The following is a 22,834-nucleotide window of genomic DNA, read 5'->3' as shown; positions in this document are numbered from 1 at the left end:
CACTGTATACACGGAATTGGCATAATGACTACAATAGGGGAGAAGTATAAATTAGACTTCACCCCCGTCCCCCATCTCTAACCCACTCTCTCTTTATGTCATTCAGACAGCAACTTTGTCCTGGGAAACGCCCAGGTGCAGTCCCTCTACCCCATCGTCTACTGCTCCGACGGCTTCTGTGAGCTCACTGGCTTTGCCCGTGGCGAGCTCATGCAGAAGAGCTGCATTTGTCACTTCCTGCACGGCGCGGAGACCAGCGACCGTCTAACCTCGCAGATGCAGAAGGCCCTGGACGAACGGAGCGAGTTTAAGACCGAGATCATTCTTTACAAGAAGGGTGGTAAGTAGGGCTGGGCCACACACGATTCTTACAAACTTTTGCCTCGGTTAAGATTAATGGACGATTATTTTATACACTTATTTTACACTGCCCTCATAGTTTCTATGACAAGGTCTGTGTTGTAATTATTACTGGTGCAACAATGAATCCAATTATTCGATTGTAAAAGAAATGACAGATTTTAATGAAGTAATCACTTTTTCATGAATAGTGAAAATAGCTGCTCACGAGCTCACAACTCGTCACAATGCATCACATTGTGAGCTTGTAGATTTGCTATTTTCGCTATTTTTGCACACCACCAATATCTGGCATTGCACGATGAATTATAATATAGGCCAGGGCTTAAGTGGTTAGTCAGACTAATCGATTTAGTTGATTATTAAAAAATCTACTTCAATTTGTTGATATATAAGAAATAAAAATAAAACGTATTTAATAAATCCTGCGTCTCAATTATTCGATTAACCAATATGAGCAAGCTTAAGTCGGTGAGAAGTTCTAAATGTTGGTTTCGACTCATGTTCGGTTAATTGCCTACGATTCGCCCTGGTGGGCGGGCGTGTTTTGTTGCTGGTTCATAATTTATTGCATTGTGAAAATAGCTTGGTTTGGTGGGTCCTAAAATTGACAGCTGGTCAGATATGTTTTGTGGGTGGTTTTCCTACTGAGGAGGTGGTATTTGATTGAATGATTCATTTATATGAAATTAAAATGGATTATCTTTATTTATTTATTCATTACACTTTTGTAACGTTATTGTAAATGAGGGTCCTGTCATCTAATGGTTTCTCATGGTGAAATAAAAGTTGATGATAATGATGATGATTAATTGGCTGGGTAGGTTGAAGGGGATGGTGGCGGTTGGTTGCTTGAGTAGTTTTAAGAGGTGGATAGATACTATCATTGGCTGATTCACTTCCTGGTTGGGAGGGTCTTTATAATTGGTTGCTTTTAAAGACCCAATTTCCTCACTGTAAAGATCCTAATTTCATTATTTATTTGTTTTCTACCAGCAACCTGCAATTCCTTCTGCAGGGTTATTTGTGTAAATCATAATTCCAATGGGAAATCAGTGCACAGGGGTAGAAACCTTTTCTGGCCGCTGGCAACGGGAAGATAAAGTTGCCATACATGAGGAAGTATGGAAACTTAGCTCTTTAATTTATTGTGCAGAAAAACAGAAAGCATGCTTGAGGCAAACCCCAAGCAACTAAATAAATTATACACATTGTTACTGTATATTTCAATTGTGTTCAGTTTTGCTCAGCATGCAAGCCTGTTCTGTTCACATAATAACATCACCTTGCATATTAATATGGCTCAGGACATCTGTGCGTGTCAACCCAGATTCTCTTCACTGTATTATCTGCAGTAACAGGAATGCCATAGAAGAGTCTTCAAATCTAAATGTGTCTTAGCATAAATGACTGCATTTGGCTGGGTAGCGATGGTTCAGTGAAGCTTTTGGAGAGAAGAGGGGATGCTCACTTGTATGTTTGGCCAAATGTTCATTGATGTCGCCACACAAATCAAATAAAACAGGCAACGAACCAATCCGCTCAACCTCGCTGTGCGGAGTGTCCATTTCTAGGGATTCTGGGCCCCATGAAAAGATATGATACTTAAAGTGATAGTTCACCACAAAATGACTTTTTTTCTATCGATTAGTCATCTCATGGAGATTTGAATTCATGGATATCTTTTTGTTTTTGTCGCATTCCTAAGCCCATAATTTGATGACCGGCAGCGGTTCTGGTAGGAGACACAAAGAGTCTCCTTTGTGTCTCCTACCGGAACCGCTGCCTACCGGTCCGCTGGTGAATAATCGATAGGAAAAAAGTCATTTTGGGGGTGAACTATCCCTTTAATACTATGGCCCCCATGTCGCCTAATGCTGTGTTCACACTAACGGCGACAAAAGTTACAACATGACCTAGTGTGGTCAGCTACACTTTCGCAAAATTGATCTGCTATTTTTGAATAGCCGAAGTATAAATTAGGGTGAAACTGATTGTGATGCTATATTAACAAATGTTGTTGTGGACCCCTTGGAACCACTTCGAGGACCCCTGGGGTTCCCCAGACCCCACTTTGAGTGGGGTTTAAACAACAGAGTCTTTCTTCCATTCACGGAGCAGAGCAGGGACTATGGAGAGAAAAGTTGAGTGGAAATGGCGAAACAAAAATATGATTCATTGATGCTTCACTGCATCCTTGGAGCTCTGAAAAATGTTGAAGCCAGCTCAACTTTCCTTTGGTAGTGTGCTAATCACTCAGCGGCAAGTGTCAGTTTGTAGTTTCATGTCGCTGGCTTCCATCGAAAATAACTTGTAGCCTGTTGCTTTTTGTCGCTGCAGCATTAGACCCCAGTGAATCATTATTACTTCTCACTGCTATGAATGGCCCATTGTGTGTCATTATACCACATGAACCCTAGCGTCCCTATTCTGGGGCCGAACATCAGTGGAAAATAGCCGATATACAAGCTCAAAATGCGTTGCAACGTGACGTTGTGAGCTTGCAGATTGGCTGTTTTCGGTGAAGAGATTTGGTGTTGAGGGAAATACTAGCGGGCCTAGTATAGAGCCCTGGGGGACCCCGGTCAACAATATAGGGTTTAAGTGGTTAATGCTGATGGAGAGCTGTCATCCATGTCTCTTGGTCAGGCTCCCAGTTCTGGTGTCTCCTGGATATTGTTCCCATTAAGAATGAGAAGAGCGAGGTGGTTATGTTCCTGGTCTCTCAAAAAGACATCACAGAGAACAAGAAGGACCGCCCCGATGGCATTGACTCAGAAACTGGTGAGTGTAACCTCCTTCCCGAACAGGGTTCTTGTATCAAATGGGGGAGGGAGCTACAGTAATAACATCCATCTGATGTGCTCTGATTGGTCTGTTGAATTGCCAATCAAAAATGTTGGCAGAAAGTGTAACAAAGATACTTGTGAGTTCTGCAAGTTTGATCATTTTATTGCCTCCAATGGCTCCGTAATATAATGATCTTATCGTTGTTGCATCTATGATCGAGGACTGGTCAGAACTGGAACTAGCGATTTCATTCACCCTCATTTTATGGAGAAACAGGCTACAAAATCCTAATTTTTAACACAAATGAAAACAAACAGAGCAGATTTTGCCAATATATAGACAAACTAGTCCTGGTCCAATCAGGGAAAATCCTTTTACATCAGTTATACCTACAGGTGTCAACATTATTGCATGCATTATACAGATATTGTGACATCAAGTTTTGTTGACCAAGGCTCTAAAGAATTAAATAAAATCCAGGTCTAGTTCATCAGTCATCAATCATTCCATCATCCCTCAACTCCACGTCACCATCCTATTGGTCCTCCAATCTTCAGTCCACCAATCATCTCCTATCACCTGCAATAAATACCACCATGTCCACCATGACTTTTTTTATGTGGTAAGACCTGAACAGGCTACTCTGTAATTCAGGCCTGTTGGTGTGCCTCAGTACATTTTCTGTTTTTAACAGGGAATGATACCTTTTACATTTTATTATTGTTATTTTGTTCAGTTAGTGTTTTTCACACACACACACACACACACACACACACACACACACACACACACACACACACACACACACACACACACACACACACACACACACACACACACACACACACGCAGGCACGCGCGCAGAATCTGCTTTGTTTGTGTTTGGTTTATGTGCTATAGGTGTAATTCTGAGACCTGTTTTGCATTGCAACGAGAATGAATCGAATCACTATGCAGCTGCACATCCCAAGGTTCAACTTCAGTTCTGCTTATCCAAGACAATCTGTGAGGGACCTTGGTCAAACCTACTGTATTGTATGTGAGAGGGAGGGAGGGGAAAGGGATAAAAGGAGAGATAGAAATAAATACATAAAAAGGGAGGGCGAGATAACAGAGGGAGCGAGGTAATGAGGTAGATATGAGAGACACATTGGGATAGTATGGATGACAGGGATAAGGAATAGCAGACAGGGAGGTAGGGAGTCGGGTAGGGAATAAGAGAGGGGGAGAAAGCTAATATAGTTTTACAATGACTTCCTGTACTAATAATTCTTGATGTTTTGCTTAAAGACATTATTTTCCAGTGTCTCAACTCTCAACCAAGGACGACAGAGACAATTGTGGCTAATTAAAAAACTTTTTTTGCAGGCTGCATCCATTCACTGGATCCATAAGTCCGTTCAAGGAGTTGTCTTTCATTAACCACTCGCCTTTTGAACAGGCTTCACGCTCTCTACCTCCTTTTTTGATTTTTTATTCTGCCTTTTTTTGATGACTTTGCATAGCGATATTATGGAGTCATCATCCTCCTTTAAGGCCAATTCTCATACTCAGATGTAGCATACAGGTACTGGGACCGGATTCTGCTTGGGTCGTCCTTGCGGACTAAAATTATGTAGTGGCGCAATGGTTCTCGAACATTTTAATGTCAAGGACCCCCAAATTAATACATATTTGGCCACAGACCCCCCATTTGAATTTATTTTGTGCCAGGACCCCCATAGAGAAGAATTTTAAAAAATAGGAAATCCACAAGCTCACATAATATTGTGAACCTTGTGAGCTTGTAGATTGTCTCTTTTTGAATACCTGAAATATGAAATAGATGTTTAATCTGTTGCTCATTTTGCTGGGGACCCCCTGGAACCCCTCCAAAGACCCCTGGGGCGCCCCAGGGCCCACTTTGAGAACCACTGCGGTAGCGGACCTCAGCATACGTCAGCCTGGGCATCCATGCAAAGCTCCATTTTTGTGAACGCCTAGCGTTCACGTACGCAAAGCAAGAACAGAACAAGGCTCGGCATGCACCATCACAGTTAAAAGCTGTTTCAGATGATGATCTTTGGGTGATTTGAATAAAAATAGGATAGTAAAAACGATTGATATGTAATGTGAGAATGTAATTTGTGTCCTGAAACTGCATTTGCCAAACTATTGAAAATAGTGCTTTTAGAAATGAGAAGAAATGCTGACTGTGTAATGTCCATCTCTGGTCAGTCTGCACAGTGTGTACACACCCTGTAGCTACTTATACACTATGTCAGCATCTTTAGTCTCATTCTTGGTCTTCCATTTGTTCCTCTACCGTCTGTTTCCTCTATTGTCTTTCCCCCTGGCCTCTCTGCTCTCCCTCTGCTCTCCCCGTCTAGATGAAGAGACGGGCCTCGAGGTCCACCAGATCACCCGTCCCCCGGGTTTCTCCTCGGACCGCCGGCGGAGCCGGGCCGTGCTCTACCAGCTGTCTGGACACCTCCAGAGGCAGGACAAGACCAAGAGCAAGCTCAACATCAACAACGTGAGGCTCGCTTCCATGCGTTTGAACGCTAATTCCACACTTTTTGTTTTCAGCTGAAAAGTTGTCATTTTTTACTTTATCTCACTCTGACATTGAGTGTTAAATGAACACTCCGGATTTTAGGCAGAAGTAGAGCAGGGGGGATTTGTTCCATCCTTCCTTACACATGGGTTCTCGTCACGTTCTTCATTGCCACCATATGTCATCGTCATCATCATCACCTCATCATCACTATCATCAGCATCATCATCTCCTCAATTATCAGTAAGTAAGGATTCTAAATTCTGCATAATCACCTGCTAATCCATAGACACACACAAGCATGATTCGCACACACACGGACATACTGTACATGACCAGACATTTACACACAAACGTAGTATACTTTAATTTATTGGTATCACATTGAAAACTCATTTCTTCCAAGGTTTCAAAGACAAAACACCATGTTTGTGTTGACGTTAGATTATCATTAAATTCTTAGTGTTTTGGCAATTATTTGGGGGCCCACTTGCAATATCCTCATGGCCCACCAGTGGGCCCCGGCCCATAGGTTGAGAATCACTGATGCAGCAGACTATTGGGTCCTGGCATGTGTTATAATTAAATTGAGTGATTCCATCACAAATCTATTGATTTAATTTGACCAGTTGATCAATGACCAGGGGCTGTCTGTGGTTTAGAGCAGCACAGGTAAATTGGATGATATAGACAGAGACAAATGGCTGCTTTCAATTGGGAAGATTACTGCCAGCAGTTTACCGTGCAATGAACATGATATTTTGGGACTGTATAAAAAATTCACCACGTATTTTGTGTTTTAAAAGAAGAAAAAAGTGTGTGTGTGCAATGCATCATATGTGAGATCAAACACATCTATATACATTGAGAACATCTGTCAACACATTCTCACTACCAACAACTCATCATATTTGGACACTTTGTCGGGTACCTTTAGCATCCGGTGCTGACACTGAGGGACACCATTTTGTGTGGCATGTTTACAACGATGGATCATAACTGATTCCCACCATGTCGGTATGCAAATTGGACGGCACTGAGCTGGGAGAAGCAGACTTTGCATCACTCAGTGTGGGCAGTCACTCGGCTGATGGCTCACTGAGGCTCACAGGGCTCAAGCCAATGTTTTTCACTTGTTTTGTAATGTCAACATTGCCTTGTTCTCAATCACGTCCACATTCCGTTGTCAGTCACATGACAACCTTCCTCATTCCGTCATCACATGAGAACACAGTCTATTGGACTATCCTGATGCACGTTGAAAAACATACACAATATGTTGACTCAGTGATGCCAGGGCATCCTGACCACAGTCCTGTCAGTGTCCACATGTGTAAGGAGTAAGAATGTATATCTGCCCCCTCCCCGTGCAGAACGTGCTGGGGGCAAACGCCAACCCGGTCCCAGAGTACAAGGTGGCCGACGTCCAGAAGTCCCGCTTCATCCTGCTTCACTACGGCACCTTCAAGGCCGGCTGGGATTGGCTGATCCTGCTCGCCACCTTCTACGTGGCCATCACCGTTCCCTACAACGTCTGCTTCACCGGCGCCGAGATACGGGAGGACGGGGGCTCGGCCGCACGCAACCCCCCCAGCGTCAGTGACATACTGGTGGAGATACTGTTCATAATCGGTGAGCCGTGGTGTGGTTCATGTTTAACACGTGTACTTGTAATACTGGATATAGGATACTGTATACACACACTGTATATGTATATGCACTTGTAATATACTGTATACACAATACACACACATGTATACATATATACATACAGTATTCTGTACATGAACATGTAAGGTACTGAATCATTGCTCTGCGCTATCATTCAGCTATATCCCCAATGCTAGCCTTCAGTTGAACCAGGAGTTTGTTGGTCCTTGCTAATACCATCATCATTTACCAGCATCGCCATCAAAACAGCAATGACTGGGTTTATGGCAAACAACTGAGCCTCAGATACACACACACACACACACACACACACACACACACACACACACACACACACACACACACACACACACACACACACACACACACACACAATCTTTATATGAAAGTAAATGTCAACTATGTGACCTTTCCAACCAGCGATAGACCACATACGGCACGGATCCATCGTCTCCGTTTCTCATTATCTCACTCAGCCGGATGGTCAATAAACAGGGAGGCGTTGTCCAATCAACAAAGCAAAGATCTTTCCTTGGCAATGATGAATATGGTGGTATTTCGCTAACTGCAATTGATTTAGGGTCCCATTTCTAATTTGCTGTGTTATAGTGTACTAATTAAATTATAGATAAATAAAAGTTTCTTAAATCTAGCCGGAAATGACAGTGTCAGTTGCAGTTTGCCAGTGTTTGGCTCTGATTTTTAATCACTAACTGACAACAAAAGGGTTTTTGAGTGGAATAGGTTTATAGAGTGTTGCCTTCATCCCAGTTTAGCTTCTTTCATTGATTGCTGTTATGAAAGGAAAATAAATCTTTAGCTTGAGGTACAGAAAATCAATTTATCATCACGATCCATTTTCTATGACAAGTTGTTGTGGTTTTTTTAAACCAACCAAGAGCACTAACGATCTGTCTCAATAGTTGGAGATCATCGGTGCTTCTAGGGGGATTAAACATTTAAACACAGCTTGCATTTTATCCCACCAGAGGCAAACGATTGGCACTGGCTTTTGCTAGGGTTTTTCCCCCCCTGGCCCCCCCCATTCCAGCTACTGCTTTTCTGTTCTTCTTTTCTAATTAACTGTGTCCTCCGATGGTATCACTTGGAGGATGAACTGAAACAAACTCTATCAATTAGTTTGAGGCTATGCGTGAATTGATGTCTGTGGTAGATTAACTTCTTTTTCCATTAGTGAGTCTCCTTTTTGTTCAGCAGAATCCATCTCTGCTGAGAATGCCCCAACACATGTGCACCATGAAAGCATCTGTTAAGCAGTAGATAAGCAACTCAAAAATGCTAAACAATTGTAAGAAAATGTAGAGCGTAAGAAGAAGGGCTGGGCGATATGACTTCAAATCAATATCACGATTATTTTAAACCTTTGCCTCGATTACGAATAATGAACGATTATTAAAAGAAAAGACATTTTTTTGAAAATAGCAGATCAGCAAGCTCACAACACGTTGCAATGCGGTGCAACATGCCACCATTGTACAATGAAGTATAGGTTAAGTGGTTAATCGGACTAATTAATTTAAACTGGACTCAGATTACAGGACTTTTAAAATCTTAAACAATTTGGATCTGATAGCATCAAACACTACAGGATAATCTTCTCTCAAGATTCTCTCATAAGATTTTTTTTATTAAACATGCACACACTACAAGATTTTAAAATAATGAGCACGTTACAGGATTTCATTGAGATTATTCACACAGCACCTCATATCATTTAATCTCACATGATCACATGCAGGAGCAGTAACAGAGTAGATGTAAACGACAAACGAAGCCGGTTAAATTAGCAGTGGTGACAAGCGGTTGTGGTATGTCTGAGAAAACACGTTTTAGACAGTGTTCTGACCACATATCTACAAGCCTCAACTGTTCAATGCACCACAGGTTGTTTGGACCGGTCTCCGTGCCAAAGGTCTTCTCATTCACTTCACATCTTCACGTCTCCTGTAGCCTCTCTTTCTCTCGCTCGCGCGCCACTCCTGCCATGTCGTTCCACTCAATAGTGGATACCCCCGATTATCTTGTAGTGTGTGCGTGTGTACCTTTAGTCGACAATAATAATCTTGATTATTTGGTTATAAGTCGGTTATTTGTTCTAAATATCGGTGTCGATATATATTTTCAGTTCATTGCCCAGCCCTAGCGTAACTAACGAGTAAAGAAAGTGACAGAGTAAAGAATTTCCATTTCTCCTCTCATCTTCAAACGCAGATGCATAGCTATGGAAATGACATTTAGTGGTTATCGTAACTACAAACGCCACCACAACTGTCTCCGTGCGTGATCTCTCCAGAACGGGTGATGTGACAGATCCAGACGGTGTATTGGTGGTTTAGGTTGACATGCAATATGGTCTTTATGTGGCAGATATCGTGCTGAACTTTCGAACGACCTACGTGAGCACGTCTGGCCAGGTGGTGTATGACGCACGCTCCATCTGCGTCCACTACGCCACGTCCTGGCTGTTTGTGGATCTGATCGCTGCTCTGCCCTTTGATTTGCTGTATGCCTTCAACATCAGCGTGGTGAGTCGCAGACGCAGTACACACATGCCGTAAGACATGTACGTATGCACACACACACACACACACACACACACACACACACACACACAGTACTGTTCAGCGTAGCTCTATTAGAACTTTTAGTTGACCCTGGGACTGTTAGCAGAAGATGTATTAAGCAATTCCAATTGTGAGCATGTATGTTTGCATGTTTGTGAGTCACCCACAACTATATACACACTCACATACTAGTCTATTATTGATGTTAATTGTGTTCAAAGTCCCAGCTGGGTCAGCAAATCCTATTGCCATTATGGGGGGGGGGGATTGAGAGAACTTGACAACAAAAAGAAATGTCAAGTCTCTAATGTTGTTTTTCTGTCTCTCTCTCCACCGCTGCTCTCATGAGAGAGGCACCTGTTTGCGCCTGGCTGACATTAACGAGTGGTTTAGCACAATAATTGGCTCTATGAAACTGATTCAGCTCATTGAAGTGCTACTCCCATGCAGGGCTGTATGAGTCATAAACCTCTCAACACTTGTCCTCTCTTTCACTTCTTCTACCTTTTTTTCTTCGTGCATTGTTCTCTATAAACATATGACCATTTTCGTGTTAATGGCTTTATTTTTAGATTGTGTTTGTGGAGTGCCTGGTAGATTCAATTAGTGCATATGGACCATGTGTTCTGTGTGAGTCTCGAGGACCCGAGTTCCAATCTGACTCACGGTCTTGTCTCGCACGTCTCTCCTCTCTATCGCCTTGGTTTCCTGTTGCTCTACACTCTCCTAAGTTAATAAAGCATACACATTCTGGAAGAATTACTCAATTACTAATGCAGCATACTGTTTTTTTAATGCCTCCACCAACCAGTTGTCCTTTACAACTGTGTCTGTCCAGACTCATATAGTGTTATGTAGTGAATGAAGACTTTGAAGGACTGTAATTAATTTACTGTAATTTGTTTAGTGATGTCACAGTTACCTTGACCTTTGCCCTTTGACCACCTGGACGGACTGTTAACTTAGGTTGCCCCTCTACTATACACTTTATGGTATGACCCACACGGGGATATACGCATGCGCAGTGAGCGCTGCGGTTCACATTATGTACATGGAGGGAACGTGTGGTTGTTTGTCCCACTGCCTGTACTATTCAATAAACTGAGCTATAAGGAATAAACGTCGTGTTTATTAAGTTCGAGATCAACATTGGTAGCAGAGGATGGTTTGAAGATGGCTGCAAACTATAGAGTACCGCCGAAGTTTGACGAAGCCAGACCATACGAGTGTTGGAAAAATGAAGTCAACATATGGACGCGAGTTACTGAACTCGATAAAAAGAAGCAGGCGCTTGCTGTGGCGTTGGGGCTCGAAGGAAGAGCCAGGGAAATCGCTATGGAAATACCTGCAGAAGACTTGGACCGTGATAATGGTATGGAGACTTTATTGGCGAAACTGGATGGCGTGTTTCAGCAAGAGGAAAGGGATCGGGCCTACGAAGCGTATTCCCAGTTTGATCGTTTAACAAAGGACAGTTCAGTTTCAATGGCGGACTACATAATTGACTTTGAACAGCGATACAATCGGATGAAAAAGTATAACATGACGCTTCCTGATGCCATATTAGCCTTCAAGCTGTTAGATACAGCCTGTCTCGACGAGAAAAACAGACAGCTTGCACTGACGGCATGTCCTGACCTAAAGTTTTCATCGATGAAGTCGGCACTCAAGCGGATATTTGGAGGGAAAACGCCAGGCTCGTCAAATGGAATACAACTAAACCAGGACGCAGCTTTCTTCACAGAACAACGACAAGGAAAAGGAAGACGGAACACGACGTTCCAAGGTGCTCAACAGAAGTCACCGCTGCCGGGTACTAATCCATTGGATAAGTTCGGTAAGCGATCAAAATGTGCGGTGTGTCAAAGCACATTCCATTGGGCCAAGGACTGCCCCCACAAGAGGAACGAACATGTAAGATTCACTGAAGACGAAAATGTAGATGAAGTCAATATCACGTTGTTGACAAATGACCGCATGTCTGACTCTGAGATTTTCATGACTGAATCCCTGGGATCAGCCATCATAGACACAGCATGCACTCGTACAGTGTGTGGGGAGAAATGGCTTGTCAGCTTTGTTAATGGTCTCAGTCAAGAGCAGGCAAACAAGCTGATGAAGACAGAACATCACAGTTGCAGACCATTTCGTTTTGGAGATGGGAACTTAGTATATTCTACCAGGAAAGTGAAACTACCTGCCAAGATAGGACAAACAAAATGTTACATAGAGACAGAAGTGGTCGAAGTTGATATCCCACTTCTGCTAAGTAAATCATCACTGAAGAGGGCAGGAACTGTTTTAGACATGGAAAATGACAGAGCAGTGATGTTTAAGCAACAGATACCTCTTGAGTTCACTAGCTCAGGACACTACTGTGTAGACATAAGAGATGAAGACAACACAAAGAGGAAAATGAAAGATGACGTGATACTTGCAGCTACAGCTGAAGATGAAGCCCTGACCGTGACAGAAAACATGTCCCCAGGTGAAAAGCGCAAGGTCCTTCTCAAGCTTCACAAACAGTTTGGCCACGCATCAGCAGACAGGCTGCAGAGGTTAATCCAAAGCTCTGGAAATAAAGACAAGGACTGCCTCACCATTTTGCAACAAATAGTATATGACTGCGACATATGTCAGAGATACAGCAGAACAAAGCCAAAGCCAGCTGTTGGTCTGCCTCTAGCGTCGGAATACAATGAAACCGTAGCAGTGGACCTGCACGAGTTGGAGCCAGGAGTATGGTATCTACATGTGATTGACCAATTCACACGCTTCAGTGCAGGAAGTATTGTGAAAACCAAAAAGGCCTCTGAAATTGTCAACTCTCTTATCCACACGTGGATTAGTGTTCATGGGCCCCCCCGTATTCTGTACAGCGACAATGGAGGCGAGTTCAATAATGCAGAGTTCAGAGATATGGCGGAGAACTTCAACATCGAGACGAGGACAACAGCAGGATACAGTCCTTGGAGCAATGGGCTGTTGGAAAGACACAATCAGACTCTCACTGACATTCTCTTGAAGGTGAGACGGGAAAATGGATGTGATTGGCACACTGCCCTAGATTGGGCCCTTATGGCCAAAAACAGTATGCACAGTGTCCATGGGTATAGTCCACATCAACTTGTTTTTGGTCAAAATCCTAACCTTCCCTCTGTATTAATTGATAAGCTGCCTGCCCTAGAAGGTACTACAGTAAGTGCAAGGGTAGGGCAACACATATCAGCGTTGCATGCATCTAGGAAGGCTTTCACTGAAGCTGAGTGTTCAGAGAGGATAAGAAGAGCCCTACGTAAGCAGCTCAGACCCACAGATGAAAAATATGAGACAGGAGACAAAGTCTATTACAAACGAGCTGACAGTGCAGAATGGAAGGGGCCGGGTGTAGTTATCGGTCAGGATGGAGCTGTTGTATTTGTAAGACATGGTGGAATCCTTGTTAGAGTGCATCACTTAAGACTTAATAAGGTACACACACATGTTCAGACTACTGGACAGGGTGAGGTTCTCAATGACACAAATAGTGAAAAAGTTGTTCAGAACCGTGCAGCAGATACTGAACAAGATCAAAACACAGGTGTTGTAAATAGAGCCACAGGTAGCTCATATAGTGGACAAGCCACAGACAACGAACAGGAGAGTGACAGTGAGTCAAGTGCAGGAGCAGGGGTACGTCCTCTAGGGACTCAAAATGATGTGACACGACCTGGATTGGAGCACAATGTCTGTGATGATGACTCTGTTCTTCCTGCAAATGTAAAGTTAAAAACAGGACAGACTGTAACCTTTATGAAAGACGATGACAGTGTTCCATGTAAAGCTGTAGTTCTAAGCAGAGCAGGAAAAGCCACAGGAGTGTACAAAAACTGGTATAATCTGCAGCTTCTTGAGACTGATGGGAGTCATGGTCAACAGGAGGCAGTTGATCTGTCTCGTGTCAATAGTCTCAGCGTTGAATCAGAAGCCAGAGATGCTGATGTGCTAATAACGAAAGACATATCTTTTGATGCAGCTAAACAGGAAGAGATAAAAAACTGGAATAACAATAATGTTTTTGAAGAAGTTGAGGATGCAGGCCAAAAGTGTGTTTCCACTCGATGGGTCTGCAGTCTAAAAGAAACGGAAAATGGTATTGTGCCCAAAGCCAGACTTGTAGCCAGGGGGTTTGAAGAGTTTAATATACAACAGCTACAGAAAGATTCACCAACCTGTGCTTCTGAATCACTACGGTTATTGCTAGCTGTGATTTGTCAAAATCAGTGGAAAGTCCATTCTATGGACATTAAATCTGCATTTTTGCAGGGCATGGAATTGTCAAGGGACATTCATGTTCGCCCACCCCCAGAAGCAGACAGTAAAGGAGTTTTATGGAAACTGAAGAAATGTGTATATGGTCTAGCTGATGCATCACTGTATTGGTATAACAGAGTGAAAGAAATCATGCTAAGCACGGGTGGTAAAGTTTCACAAGTGGATCCTGCAGTGTTTTATTGGCTAGATGAACAGTGCAAAATTACAGGTGTACTTGCATGTCATGTAGATGATTTTCTGTGGGCTGGCTCACAACATTTTGTAACTGATGTAATTTCTCAACTGAGGTCTGCGTTCCATGTGGGACGTGAGGAACATGATAATTTCTGCTATGTGGGAATGGATATTGTCACTGTTAAGGGTGTAATAGAGATGCATCAGCACAGCTATATTGAGAATTTGCAACCCATCCACATGCAACCAGCACGTGCTATGCAAAGGGATTCACCTCTTGGTGAAACAGAAAAGGAGCAGCTTAGATCAAAAATAGGACAGATACTTTGGGTTGCAAAGCAGACCAGACCTGATGTGATGTTTGATGCTTGTATTTTGGCTTCCGTTCTAAAGAATGCTACTGTTCAGTCCATCCATGATACAAATAAGGTAATCCGTAAACTTAAAGCTGAAAAAGTTACTCTGAAGTTTCAACATTTGGGTGATAATGATGCTTTGACCTTGACTGTTTTCAGCGATGCTTCACTGGGAAACTTGCCTGATGGGGGTACACAAGGAGGGACATTGATCACCCTTATGGGGGAGAGGGGGATGTTTTCTCCTCTTTGCTGGCAATCCAAGAGGATCAGACGAGTGGTGCGGAGCACCCTTGCAGGAGAGACTCTTGCCATGTCGGATGGAATAGACAATGCAATATTCCTTGCCACTCTCTTTTCTGAGCTCACTACTGGTTCTGTGGAAATAAATGCTCCCGCATTGGTCTGTGTGACTGACAATCACTCCCTGTACGATGCTCTTAAGTCAACAAAACAGGTCACAGAGAAGAGACTTCGTTTGGACATAAGTGGAATCAAGGAGCTCATTCAGAGCAAGAAAATCAAAAAGGTGCTCTGGTCTGTGACAAAAGCCCAACTCGCTGACTGTCTGACAAAAAAAGGAGCATCACCTCTAGTGCTCTTGAAAGCATTCAGTGAAGGACTTTGGAATCCTGCTTAAATATTTTGTTTAAAAAAAAAAAAAAAAAAAAGGGGGGACATACAGATTTTATTGCATTGTATTTTGTTTTGTTGAATTACTTTTGAAATGCACTTTTCTGTAATGCACTTGTTTTATGGGATATCTGAATGTATTTCTTTTTCTTTTAAAGAAAGAAGAGGGAGATTGTTAACTTAGGTTGCCCCTCTACTATACACTTTATGGTATGACCCACACGGGGATATACGCATGCGCAGTGAGCGCTGCGGTTCACATTATGTACATGGAGGGAACGTGTGGTTGTTTGTCCCACTGCCTGTACTATTCAATAAACTGAGCTATAAGGAATAAACGTCGTGTTTATTAAGTTCGAGATCAACAGGACAACCCAAAAACACATTCTCCAAAATCCTTAAAATGTCACAGAACTCACCTGAATAATAGAGTCATTGTTGGATAAATATCAGTGCGCGGTCAATACAGTCATGGAGATTTTTATTTTGTTCGTAAATCAATCTTTTCTCCAGGGACAATTTATAGCTAGATGTTTCATATCAATCTGCCATTTTAAATGCACTAAAAAATTAATTGTTAACGTTGGATTACCTATCATACTGTATGTTAAGCAAGTTTCAAGTCTCTGCAAGTTGATTTTCATGCTGTTCTAAAATTTGTGATACTACAGTAGCTATGCTTTGGAAAATGCTGGGCATTTAAGTGTGATTCACAGTCAATTCACAGTCATTATAGTGTGATTCACAGTCAATTCACAGTACTTATAGTGTGATTCCCACTCAATGGGTAAAATGTGCCAGACCGCGGTATGGTCTTTTAATTACTTGTATTCATGCTTTGTGTTCTTTCTATAACATTATTATAGTTATTTCACGGTTCAACATGAACCTACATATACCTATATACCTCTTAACACATTGCCTGCCAGAGTTTTTTCAGATTTTTAGCTGTTGCCTGCCAGGGTTTTGCCATGTTTTTGGTACCTGTTCGCGTAGCCACAGATTTTTTTCCTCCAGTATGATTGATCCCCAGATGGTTTCTAATCACAGATGAGATTCAGGTGTGGTTTCACAAATGTCAACGAGGTCATTTTGACCTCGTTGACATGTTTGGTTGATGTTTCAATATAGCTCAAAAGCAGTAGTTTTAAACCAAAAAACAAAGTGAATTGTTTGTCCGTTTGAATTTTAACATTGAAGTGAATGGAGCAGCAAATCTTCGAACATTTTTAGCTCCTAATCTGTTCATAATTCGACAAGGGTTGAAATTATAAAAAAATGCAAAAAAAAAAAAAAAATTATTTTTTTGAAAAAAAAAAATTTTTTTTTCCTTTTTTCCAAAGACGTATATATACGTCTTTGGCAGACAACAGCTGATAATTAAAAGACGTATATATACGTCTTTGGCAGCTAATGTGTTAACCAATTTAGAAATAGCGAAAATATCAATCTACGCGTTGAGCTTGTTGATCGGCTATTTTTGCTATGTTCTGTTTACTAAAGAGCTGAATGCATGAGTAGGAATATAGACATTTAACTTTTTAACAAAAGCTTTTTTTGTTTAGTTTTTACCAAAAAATATCACTAGCACCTTAGCACCTTTAATCCTCCTCATAGAGCATGTATATTGTCTTCAACTGCTCTTCCCTGTTCTCCATCTTACCCCAAGAACTTTGGGGTGCACCTCCTGAAGACGGTGCGTCTCCTGCGTCTCTTGCGCCTCCTTCAGAAGCTGGACCGCTACTCCCAGTACAGTGCCGTGGTCCTCACCCTCCTCATGTCCACCTTCGCCCTGCTGGCACATTGGATGGCCTGTGTCTGGTACTTCATCGGACGCAGCGAGATCGAGAGCAACAGCCCCAGTTCTTGGGACGTAGGTGCGTGTGCGAGCGTGCGTGCGTGCTTGCATGCGTGCGTGCGCGCGTGTGTGAAATGACAGATGGCTGACTATGCACAGAAAAGTAAAACATATGTTGAAAGGAGGGCATTCTAAGCAGATGGTTTGGTAGAGAGTGCTGGCAGGCAGACGGACAGACAGACAAGCAGCCACCCCCCCCCCCCCCCCCCCCCCCGAACACACACACGGAGATGGATGTTTTTTTGTTTTATTTGCGCCCACAACGCACACACACACACGCACACGCACGCACACACACACACACACACACACACACACACACACACACACACACACACACACACACACACACACACACACACACACACACACACACACACACACACACACACACACACACACACCCCTTCATATTCGGTGTGGCCTTGCCTTTCATACTTTCCAGGTATTGAAGTAGTGGTAGTGAAGAAATGCAAAAGCACACATCCATACAGTTTCACATGCACACTTACACAGCCAAATTACACGCACGCACGCACGCACGCACGCACGCACGCACGCACGCACGCACGCACGCACGCACGCACGCACGCACACACACACACACACACACACACACACACACACACACACACACACACACACACACACACACACACACATTCTTCCACCCTTACCCAGCTGTCTCCTTCCCCTGATACCACTTTGTACCTGATTTGTACTCGGTTGCGTTCTGTGTTGTGCACCGAAAATCGCAATGCAACATTGTGTGCTTGTAGATCTGAGGTTTTCAGTGTGTGTGACACCGGCATGCAACTAAGTCTAAATCCGTCTTTACCCCTGCCCGGCAGCCAGGCTGCTCAGACATTCTAGGCAGGCTGCAATAACTTCGTGCCTTTAGGGTTGTTGGCTGAGCGATTTTAGGAGAAGCAGACTATCTATACCTCAGGAGATGAGGGCGAAAGTTCACCTACCTGACCAGCACTATTCATTCAAAGACAATATTTCCACTGTTTGATCAAATGGTAGCAGTGGTGCCGAGCCGACCCAGGGTCTGGGAACCCAGGGTTCCAGTCAGATAAGAAATAGTTTTTATTCTTTTGCAATGACAGGACCAATCAGTGCTAAGAAGAGAAGAGAAATGTTAACATTTCATGTCACTAACTCAAAGGTATCTGTTCAGGCTCACATTGAACAATCATTTGGACTGAACTCGTCAGTTTGTTAGCTAGACCCTGTCATGTATTTTTGACGTATTTCTACTACACACAGTAGTACTATGTAGGCTAGTATATGGTACAATGGAGATGTAGTTAACATATGTCAGAGAGGGGAGATGATGTGATTTACAGTATACTGTATACACAGCACAGTAACAGTAGTAATCAGTAGTTAGGCTCAAGCCCAAGGACATTTGTAGCTGTCATGCTATGTATCTCAGTATCTGTAGCCCTTTTTTAACACAACACACACGTTCTCCTTAACAATTCGGCCAGGCTGAAGCTGAGGTCCAAAGTGGTTTTCAAAAAGATAAGAAGCACTGAAGTCAAACCAAAGCTGAGCGGTTCCTGGCCAGTTTGTGTGTGTGTTGAATGCAGGATGAATTCTGAACAGAGGCTGCCACCAAGGTGACGATCAGGACCATGGAGAGTGAATTAACTTTCAGACAAAAGAGCGTTGTTCAGGGCCTTGGTGTTCAGGGCCTTGGTGTTCAGGGCCTTGGTGTTCAGAGCCTTGGTGTTCAGGGCCTTGGTGTTCAGAGCCTTGGTGCTCAGGGCCTTGGTGTTAAGCACCACTGACTTTGAGCTGTACTGAATACTGAGGAACCTTCTAGAGGACATCCCAATCCCATATGGATTGATTATCGAGAGATCGATATCAACCGATGAACAGGGTCACTGAGTTCTACCAATTTAATATAAATCGGCCCAAAAGAGAAATAATATAACACATTTGCATATTGCTTAAAAGTGGAGGGCTAAGATAAAAGAAAATCTCCTAAATAATTCAAGTCACGTAATTTGTAAATCTACATGATTCCCAGTCTTAGATGAGTGTGTGTGACTAAAAACCCATGACTTATGCAAAGTGTTTATGTGAAGATTGTCAAGTTTAGTTTTCCAATTATCCTGAGGCATTAAAGATGAGGAGCGTTCTTGATGAGAGGCTCGATTTGACACATGTGCTATTCCCTGGGGTGCATTTCTTGAATTTCCCTATTTGCTAATTTCATCTTCACAACTCTTATTTGTTGCTCATACAGTATTCTTCCATGCAAGCCACACTTTCAGTTATATTTCCACATTTTGGGAAAGTTGATATGCCACACACTGTTGTTTTAAAGTCCAGGCAACTTAGATTAGGAGGGAGAGCGAGCGTAAACCAACTCATAAAAATGCAATGCACAATGTACAGTACTTGTACATTCTCGACACATCCCCGTAATCGTCATGGGACGCCTGTGTGTCCTTGTGCAGGACTCTCCTGAACTAGAATAAGGTTAGAGTGGCAATGCTCTATAGGGTTCTATTTGGTATGCACTTCTGCTATCATTTGGATGCAGACATTATGCCCATATACTGTAGATTTCTTTCTGGCTTTTCTTGAATGTATTCATAGTCACAGTGTAGAGAGACAGGAAACAGGGAGAAAGAGTCAGGGAGTGACATGCAGCAAAGGTCTGCCCGGCCCGGGAATCAAACTGGGGACCCACTGGCAGGCATCAGAGCCCATGCCGTATGCGCCCGAACCACCCGGCCTTAGTGCCCCGTGGCCACATACTGTAGATAGATGACGTTTGCCCACATATATACACACACACCCATTGCAAATATATTGCATGGTAAGTGACGCGGAAACCCAAATAGAATGCCTTGCGGTCTCGCCCTTTCTCCCAGCTCTTTCCTGGTACTCCCAGATTACCCCAGGGCATACAAACAGTGACAGTCCCACAGTAAAATAATGACTCTGCCCTCCCAGCTTCGTCAGCACCACTAATGAAGCTGTCTAGTGAAAGGTCACCTAACCATCGGCCCATGTGTTCTCATTAAACTGACAGAAACACTAACGCTTCCTGACTGTCCATCTCCGACACCCCCCCCCCCCCCCCATATCTACCAGGCTGGCTCCATGAACTGGCTAAACGTCTGGGGACGCCATACTTCCTGGCACCGTTCAGCTCACTGCTGGGCGTCACGCCCCAGGCGACCGCCATGGCGACGGGCGGACCGGCGGCCAACTACAACCAGTGGAACGTCTCTGGGGCGGATCCGCTGGCGAGTGCAGGCGCCACGGGCTTCCTGGCCTCTGACCAGTGGAACGGCAGCGCGAGCGGGGGGGCGAGCCACGTGAACGGCACTGGGGCGGCGCTGCTGGGCGGCGGGCCATCCGTGCGGAGCTCGTACGTCACGTCGCTGTACTTCGCCCTGAGCAGCCTGACCAGCGTGGGCTTCGGCAACGTGTCGGCCAACACCGACTCTGAGAAGATCTTCTCCATCTGCACCATGCTCATTGGAGGTGAGTGACTGACGGCAACCTTTGGAGTGCATGTTACACTGCATACTGTAGATTATATGCCGCCTAATCAGCAGTACACAAGAAAGAAATGTTGAAATGAAAAAAGTTGTCAAACAAACATTTTAAATGATACCTCACGGGCAGCTTAGCTTTGTTCTCTCTAGGTTCATATGGGTTTCCTTCCACATCAAAAAGATATGAAATACTCCTACCAATGCCTTTGATCAAGGCACTGACTTTGTGTGTGTGTGTGTGTGTGTGTGTGTGTGTGTGTGTGTGTGTGTGTGTGTGTGTGTGTGTGTGTGTGTGTGTGTTATAATAATATTTTATTATTATTATCATTCTGTCTTTCGTGGCTGTAAATCTAATACACTGGGATGTGCTGTAGAACACTTTGACCAAATTATTTCTCTCACAATCACGTCAATAGGAGTTTTTTTTTAATTAAAATTGAACTGGAGGAGAGAGGGACAGAGAGAGAGAGAGAGAGAGAGAAAGAGAGAAAGAGAGAAAGAGAGAGAGAGAGAGAGAGAGAGAGAGAGAGAGAGAGAGAGAGAGAGAGAGAGAGAGAGAGAGAGAGAGAGGAAAAGAACCCCTAGAGGGGGGAAGAAAGAGAGAGCTTCAGTAAGTCAGTGATGGGGAGAGAGAGAGAGAGGGGAGAAGATATATATATATATATATATAAACACACACACACACACACACACACACACACACACACACACACACACACACACACACACACACACACACACACACACACACACACACACACACACACACACACACACACACACACACACACCACTAACAACAGAAAATAAAAACATTAGGGCAAATCCAGAGCCAGAGGTGTTTTGTATTTCATGTTTCCATCTGCTACGGAGGCTGAGAACTAATTGAATGAATCTTGACAATTCTGTCATTTTTTTCAGAAGGGGGTCAATTACACTGCCTGCCTCAGACAGTACAAGAGAATAACTTCATTTGACGTTTCGGTCACCAAGACCTTGCTTGAGGAAGGTGACCGAAACGCGTCTAATATAGATCTTCTCTTGTGAAGTGTGTGGGTTCTTTCTTTGATCTTTTTGTTCCTCATTGTGTGCTTTGCCGACGCACCTCACAAAGACATTTTGACCTGGTGTGCGGAAGTTCTGCAACAGGGCGGCATTTACCAAAAAGGAAGGCATCAAGTCTAAATGGGTTAACATCTAAGTGACTCTGTCAATAGTCTTAAAAACGTCTGTCTTACTCAACGTCTAGAACACATGCTGTAAAGAGAAACCCTCAAAAGCTTTTGACAGACAGTGGGCAGTCAGTCTCCTCTGGATTTGTGCCTTTATTCAGGTAGTTTGGGAAGAGATTTGTGAAGGAACACGCAGGACTTAACATCGTCCATATGGTGAACGCTGATGTGTTCAGCTGTGCCACGCGCTAATTGACGGACACCGTGGTGTAAGCATGTCCTCCGGCGGCCATCAGGGCTACTGTGCCAGCTGTGCTATCTGCTTGACCACCCTCTGTGTGAAGTGCTGCGGCAATGCCAAGGAGGGAGGCTCCCAAGTCCATTTGATGAAGTCCCATGGTGAAATGTCTCCCGTTCTTAACCACTTAAACCCTCTAGTCTCAGAGAAATGGACCCGAGTTGCAACTGTACTACTGCTTTTTTTCCTGTCTACACCAAACTCCTCGCCAGCGCGACACGTTCCTGGCAAATGTTCCCCCAGAATAGGGAAGCTGGAGTACAAGTGGTTAAGTGCTCTCATTTATATTCTTGCTCTTCTATACTTTGCTGCTATTCTGCTCTCCTCCGTTCTGTTTCACTGTATCAAAAGTCCATATGTCAGAACTTCCATTGTAAATGTTAACTTCTTCAATCCTAATGACTCTGAGCCATTAAAGCTGCAATCCATAACTTTCATGACCTAACAAGGATTTGAACCTGGTGGGTCTTCTGCCACTGAGCTAAGACATTTGCAAATAATGTTTTATTCACAAGAAGTTGTTCTGCATTGTACTGTAGCTTTAACTCGCATGAATG

General features: G+C 43.4%; 1 protein-coding gene across 1 annotated transcript in view; it reads left to right on the top strand.

Moving 5' to 3' along the window:
• Nucleotides 1-22,834, top strand: part of LOC311040644 (voltage-gated delayed rectifier potassium channel KCNH8-like) — a gene marked incomplete at both ends in the record, with an annotated part of 66,611 nt that overhangs the window by 14,665 nt on the left and 29,112 nt on the right. The window contains 7 exons of the mRNA XM_084050973.1: nt 107-340; nt 3,010-3,144; nt 5,520-5,665; nt 7,060-7,318; nt 9,746-9,903; nt 17,089-17,296; nt 20,398-20,793. Coding sequence (XP_083907099.1) covers nt 107-340; nt 3,010-3,144; nt 5,520-5,665; nt 7,060-7,318; nt 9,746-9,903; nt 17,089-17,296; nt 20,398-20,793 — 1,536 coding nt within the window. The remainder of the gene's footprint in view (nt 1-106; nt 341-3,009; nt 3,145-5,519; nt 5,666-7,059; nt 7,319-9,745; nt 9,904-17,088; nt 17,297-20,397; nt 20,794-22,834) is intronic.

This window comes from Gymnoscopelus microlampas, assembly GCF_963454915.1.
Source record: "Gymnoscopelus microlampas genome assembly, chromosome: 24".
In the NCBI taxonomy this organism is placed as follows: domain Eukaryota; kingdom Metazoa; phylum Chordata; class Actinopteri; order Myctophiformes; family Myctophidae; genus Gymnoscopelus; species Gymnoscopelus microlampas.
Note: the sequence above shows the minus strand (reverse complement) of the source record. Positions and strands in the feature narration are given on the sequence as shown.